The following is a 6,736-nucleotide window of genomic DNA, read 5'->3' as shown; positions in this document are numbered from 1 at the left end:
ACTCCTTACTATAGAATACCATACTACATACACAGAGTGTCAAATTTTTCACCCCCTTTTTGTCCTCATAACAGCCTCAAATCATCGGGGTCAGGGACTCTACAAGGTGTCGAAAGCGTTCCACAGGGATTCTGGCCCATGTTGACTCCAATGCTTCCCACAGTTGTGTCAAGTTGGCTGGATGTCCTTTGGTTGGTGGACCATTCTTGATACACAAAGGGAAACTGTTGAGAGTGAAAAACCCAGCAGCGTTGCAGTTCTTGACACAAACCAGTGTTCCTGACACCTACTACCGTACCCTGTTCAAAGGCACCTCAATATTTTGTCTTTTCCATTCACCCTCTGAATGTCACACATACACAATCCATGTCTCAATTGTCTCAAGGCTTAAACATCCTTCTTTAACCCGTCTCCTCCCCTTCATCTACACTGATTTGAAGTGGATTTAACAAGTGACATCAATAGGGGGTCATATCTTTCACCTGGATTCACCTGGTCAGTCTATGTCATGGAAGGAGCCGGTGTTCCTAATGTTTTGTCCAGTCGTTGTATGTTGTAAGCAGTGGAAGAGAACACACACACACACACACACACAGACGTGTATTTGTAACTTTGAAAATAGACTCAGGGAAGGTAGCTCTATCGCGTGGTAACAAGTGACATTTAGTGTGAACCTGAGAGCGCGCGTGGTCAGTAGGGAAACGCCGTCTACACGGTGCTCGGTAAACTTTGAAAAGAAACGAGAGTGAACGAAGAAGTTTGTGGACACGCTTTTTTGACGGTCATTTCAACATGGTAAGATCTTTTTAAAATGTCTCTATACTTCTATCTATTTAACTTTATTGTAATGGTAACCTGTATGCGTCATCTAAGGTGCTGCGTCGCACATTGCCCTTGATGTTTGGTGATGCAGAAAGTCTCAGCAAATGTGTCTACAATAAGTTGCTAATAAGAGTTGACCAACAGTCTAGGAGTAATAGTATGGACTAACACTAGTTATAAACTGGGTGGTTCCAGCACTGAATGCTGATTGGCTGACTGCCATGACAGTATACCACGGGTATGATAAAACGTTTATTTTTACTCCTCTAATTATGTTGGTAACCAGTTTATAATAGCGACAAGGCACCTCTTATTGCGTTGGTCGAACCAAACAGCCGTTAGCCGTGGTATATGGGCCACCTCCTTATTGCTTAATTATAACGTTCTTCTCATAATTAATATATTGTAATGATGATTTTAAAAGGAAGACGCGTTTTTTTGTTGTATGTAGGCTAAATGTTTCTCTGATTCTGTGATGTTGGCCATGTTGTTGCACGTCGCCGTGTTTGTTGTTGTACAACTGCCAAGCAAACACGACACTTCACCTGCTGAACCATCAGACATATAGTTATCTTCTTTTACACAGGGTTTACTTCTATAATGGACGGAATAGAGAACCCATATATTTACACGTCATAATCACGGCATCGTCCCCGTCTATGACTGCAGGCATGGCCCTGTTCAAGCAGCAGACTGTGGAGGATTTCTACGAGATCGGAGAAGAATTAGGAAGGTACAGTATTACGATCAGGTAGACTAGTGGTTAGAGTGGATGGGCGGCAGGTAGACTAGTGGTTAGAGTGGAGGGGAGGCAGGTAGACTAGTGGTTAGAGTGGAGGGGCGGCAGGTAGACTAGTGGTTAGAGTGGAGGGGTGGAGGGGCGGCAGGTAGACTAGTGGTTAGAGTGGAGGGGCGGCAGGTAGACTAGTGGTTAGAGTGGAGGGGTGGAGGGGCGGCAGGTAGTCTAGTGGTTAGAGTGGAGGGGCGGCAGGTAGACTAGTGGTTAGAGTGGAGGGGTGGAGGGGCGGCAGGTAGTCTAGTGGTTAGAGTGGAGGGGCGGCAGGTAGACTAGTGGTTAGAGTGGAGGGGTGGCAGGTAGACTAGTGGTTAGAGTGGAGGGGCGGCAGGTAGACTAGTGGTTAGAGTGGAGGGGCGGCAGGTAGTCTAGTGGTTAGAGTGGAGGGGTGGCAGGTAGACTAGTGGTTAGAGTGGAGGGGCGGCAGGTAGACTAGTGGTTAGAGTGGAGGGGTGGAGGGGCGGCAGGTAGTCTAGTGGTTAGAGTGGAGGGGCGGCAGGTAGACTAGTGGTTAGAGTGGAGGGGTGGCAGGTAGACTAGTGGTTAGAGTGGAGGGGCGGCAGGTAGACTAGTGGTTAGAGTGGGGGGTGGCAAGTAGCCTAGTGGTTAGAGTGGAGGGGCGGCAGGTAGACTAGTGGTTAGAGTGGAGGGGCGGCAGGTAGACTAGTGGTTAGAGTGGAGGGGTGGAGGGGCGGCAGGTAGTCTAGTGGTTAGAGTGGAGGGGCGGCAGGTAGACTAGTGGTTAGAGTGGAGGGGTGGAGGGGCGGCAGGTAGTCTAGTGGTTAGAGTGGAGGGGTGGAGGGGCGGCAGGTAGACTAGTGGTTAGAGTGGAGGGGTGGCAAGTAGCCTAGTGGTTAGAGTGGAGGGGCGGCAGGTAGACTAGTGGTTAGAGTGGAGGGGCGGCAGGTAGACTAGTGGTTAGAGTGGAGGGGTGGAGGGGCGGCAGGTAGTCTAGTGGTTAGAGTGGAGGGGCGGCAGGTAGACTAGTGGTTAGAGTGGAGGGGTGGAGGGGCGGCAGGTAGTCTAGTGGTTAGAGTGGAGGGGCGGCAGGTAGACTAGTGGTTAGAGTGGAGGGGCGGCAGGTAGACAAGTGGTTAGAGAGGAGGGGCGGCAGGGTAGACTAGTGGTTAGAGTGGAGGGGCGGCAGGTAGACTAGTGGTTAGAGTGGAGGGGCGGCAGGTAGACTAGTGGTTAGAGTGGAGGGGAGGCAGGTAGCCTAGTGGTTAGAGTGGGGGGGCGGCAGGTAGACTAGTGGTTAGAGTGGAGGGGCGGTAGGTAGACTAGTGGTTAGAGTGGAGGGGCGGCAGGTGGACTAGTGGTTAGAGTGGAGGGGCGGGGCGGCAGTCTAGTGAATGGGGTTGTTCTGTTCACATGACAGTGAATGGGTTTTTTCTGTTGACATGACAGTGAATGGGGTTGTTCTGTTGACATGACAGTGATTGGGGTTGTTCTGTTGACATGACAGTGAATGGGGTTGACATGACAGTGAATGTGGTTGTTCTGTTGACATGACAGTGAATGGGGTTCTTCTGTTGACATGACAGTGAATGGGTTTTTTCTGTTGACATGACAGTGAATGGGGTTGTTCTGTTGACATGACAGTGAATGGGGTTGTTCTGTTGACATGACAGTGAATGGGGTTGTTCTGTTGACATGACAGTGAATGGGGTTCTTCTGTTGACATGACAGTGAATGGGGTTGTTCTGTTGACATGACAGTGAATGGAGTTGTTCTGTTGACATGACAGTGATTGGGGTTGTTCTGTTGACATGACAGTGAATGGGGTTGTTCTGTTGACATGACAGTGAATGGGGTTGTTCTGTTGACATGACAGTGAATGGGGTTGTTCTGTTGACATGACAGTGAATGAGGTTGTTCTGTTGACATGACAGTGAATGGGGTTGTTCTGTTGACATGACAGTGAATGGGGTTCTTCTGTTGACATGACAGTGAATGGGGTTGTTCTGTTGACATGACAGTGAATGGGGTTCTTCTGTTGACATGACAGTGAATGGGGTTGTTCTGTTGACATGACAGTGATTGGGGTTGTTCTGTTTACATGACAGTGAATGGGGTTGTTCTGTTGACATGACAGTGAATGGGGTTGACATGACAGTGATTGGGGTTGTTCTGTTGACATGACAGTGATTGGGGTTGTTCTGTTGACATGACAGTGAATGGGGTTGTTCTGTTGACATGACAGTGAATGGGGTTGTTCTGTTGACATGACAGTGAATGGGGTTGTTCTGTTGACATGACAGTGAATGGGGTTGTTCTGTTGACATGACAGTGAATGGGGTTGTTCTGTTGACATGACAGTGAATGGGGTTGTTCTGTTGACATGACAGTGAATGGGGTTGTTCTGTTGACATGACAGTGAATGGGGTTGACATGACAGTGATTGGGGTTGTTCTGTTGACATGACAGTGATTGGGGTTGTTCTGTTGACATGACAGTGAATGGAGTTGTTCTGTTGACATGACAGTGAATGGGGTTGTTCTGTTGACATGACAGTGAATGGGTTGTTTTGTTGACATGATTAAAGCACTGTTTTAAAAAGATATGACGTAGCTGAAAGCCCTGTTTTAAAGGTAGACTCAGCGATATGATGTAGATTAAAGCCCTGTTTTAAAGGTAGACTCAGCGATATGATGTAGGTTAAAGCCCTGTTTAAAGGTAGACTCAGCGATATGATGTAGGTTAAAGCCCTGTTTAAAGGTAGACTCAGCGATATGATGTAGATGAAAGCCCTGTTTTAAAGGTAGACTCAGCGATATGATGTAGGTTAAAGCCCTGTTTTAAAGGTAGACTCAGCGATATGATGTAGATTAAAGCCCTGTTTTAAAGGTAGACTCAGCGATATGATGTAGGTTAAAGCCCTGTTTTAAAGGTAGACTCAGCGATATGATGTAGATTAAAGCCCTGTTTAAAGGTAGACTCAGCGATATGATGTAGGTTAAAGCCCTGTTTTAAAGGTAGACTCAGCGATATGATGTAGGTTAAAGCCCTGTTTTAAAGGTAGACTCAGCGATATGATGTAGGTTAAAGCCCTGTTTTAAAGGTAGACTCAGCGATATGATGTAGGTTAAAGCCCTGTTTTAAAGGTAGACTCAGCGATATGATGTAGGTTAAAGCCCTGTTTTAAAGGTAGACTCAGCGATATGATGTAGGTTAAAGCCCTGTTTTAAAGGTAGACTCAGCGATATGATGTAGATTAAAGCCCTGTTTTAAAGGTAGACTCAGCGATATGATGTAGGTTAAAGCCCTGTTTTAAAGGTAGACTCAGCGATATGATGTAGGTTAAAGCCCTGTTTTAAAGGTAGACTCAGCGATATGATGTAGGTTAAAGCCCTGTTTTAAAGGTAGACTCAGCGATATGATGTAGGTTAAAGCCCTGTTTTAAAGGTAGACTCAGCGATATGATGTAGATTAAAGCCCTGTTTTAAAGGTAGACTCAGCGATATGATGTAGGTTAAAGCCCTGTTTAAAGGTAGACTCAGCGATATGATGTAGGTTAAAGCCCTGTTTTAAAGGTAGACTCAGCGATATGATGTAGGTTAAAGCCCTGTTTTAAAGGTAGACTCAGCGATATGATGTAGGTTAAAGCCCTGTTTTAAAGGTAGACTCAGCGATATGATGTAGGTTAAAGCCCTGTTTAAAGGTAGACTCAGCGATATGATGTAGGTTAAAGCCCTGTTTTAAAGGTAGACTCAGCGATATGATGTAGGTTAAAGCCCTGTTTTAAAGGTAGACTCAGCGATATAATGTAGGTTAAAGCCCTATTTAAAGAGGCAGCTGAGCTGACAGACAGTCACTCCTCCTCTAGAGGCAGCTGACAGGCAGTCACTCCTCCTCTAGAGGCAGCTGGCAGACAGTCACTCCTCCTCTAGAGGCAGCAGACAGGCAGTCACTCCTCCTCTAGAGGCAGCTGGCAGACAGTCACTCCTCCTCTAGAGGCAGCTGGCAGGCAGTCACTCCTCCTCTAGAGGCAGCTGGCAGGCAGTCACTCCTCCTCTAGAGGCAGCTGACAGGCAGTCACTCCTCCTCTAGAGGCAGCTGGCAGGCAGTCACTCCTCCTCTAGAGGCAGCTGGCAGGCAGTCACTCCTCCTCTAGAGGCAGCTGACAGGCAGTCACTCCTCCTCTAGAGGCAGCTGGCAGACAGTCACTCCTCCTCAAGATGGCTTCCTTCTATCTTTAGAGATGTGTGTCTATGTTTAATCACACAGCTACACTATGAATGAGGAAGTGGAGTATTACTTTACCTCACTGTCTGACAGTAGAGGAAAAACACATGGAGTCACAGTCACTGTCTGTGCCCCAAATGACCCCCTGTCCCCTACGGGCCCCCTGTCCCCTACGGGCCCCCTGTCCCCCCTGCCCCCTACGGACCCCCTGTCCCCTACGGGCCCCCTGTCCCCCCTGCCCCCTACGGACCCCCTGTCCCCCCTGTCCCCTACGGGCCCCCTGTCCTCTACGGGCCCCCTGTCCCACTGTCCCCTACGGGCCCCCTGTCCCCCCTGCCCCCTACGGACCCCCTGTCCCCCCTGTCCCCTACGGGCCCCCTGTCCTCTACGGGCCCCCTGTCCCACTGTCCCCTACGGGCCCCATGTCCCCCCTGTCCCCCCTGTCCCCTACGGGCCCCCTGTCCCCTACGGGCCCCCTGTCCCCTACGGGCCCCCTGTCCCCCCTGTCCCCCATGTCCCCCCTGTCCCCTACTAGACATAAGCAGTGCTCTATAGGGAATACACACTCTTAAAGAAAAAGGTGATATCTAGAACCCAAAAGGGTTCTTCGGCTGTCCCCATCGGAGAACCCTTTGAAGAACAGACAGACAGACAGAACCTTTTTTGAGTTCCATGTAGAACCCTTTACACAGAGGGTTCTACATGGAACCCAAAATAGTTCTGTCTGGAACCAAAAATGGATGTACCTGGAACCAAACAGGGTTCTCCTATGTAAACATCCAAAGAACCCTTTTGGAACCCTTTTTTCTATGAGTGAAGGGTGCAACTATGGTACACAGCCACTGAATGACCGTTGACTTAATTCCCTCGTCCTCTTGGTGTCCTTTGTCTGCTCTGTTGTATGTGAGGATAAAAGCCCAGAGCTGGGTCAAT

The 6,736-nt window shown here is 48.7% G+C and overlaps 1 protein-coding gene across 9 annotated transcripts in view; it reads left to right on the top strand.

The window, feature by feature from the left end:
- The first annotated feature begins 430 nt into the window (after positions 1-430).
- Positions 431-6,736, top strand: part of dapk2a (death associated protein kinase 2a) — a 47,331-nt gene continuing 41,025 nt past the window's right edge. For 2 of the 9 annotated variants that reach the window (XR_016492389.1, XM_090223310.1), the window contains exons 1-2: positions 904-1,060; positions 1,409-1,555. Coding sequence is in view for 6 of the 9 variants with exons in the window: in XM_090223310.1 (XP_090079436.1) it covers positions 1,044-1,060; positions 1,409-1,555 (164 nt within the window). In the remaining 3 variants the exon portion in view is untranslated. Of the gene's footprint in view, positions 796-903; positions 1,061-1,408; positions 1,556-6,736 lie in introns of those variants that run through there. The other 7 variants (XM_090223311.1, XM_090223314.1, XM_090223315.1 and 4 more) reach the window with 7 other exon arrangements.

This window comes from Oncorhynchus mykiss, chromosome 26 (genome assembly GCF_057628025.1).
Source record: "Oncorhynchus mykiss isolate SJ-2025 chromosome 26, ASM5762802v1, whole genome shotgun sequence".
In the NCBI taxonomy this organism is placed as follows: Eukaryota; Metazoa; Chordata; class Actinopteri; order Salmoniformes; family Salmonidae; genus Oncorhynchus; species Oncorhynchus mykiss.
This window is presented reverse-complemented; position numbering and strand designations above follow the sequence as displayed.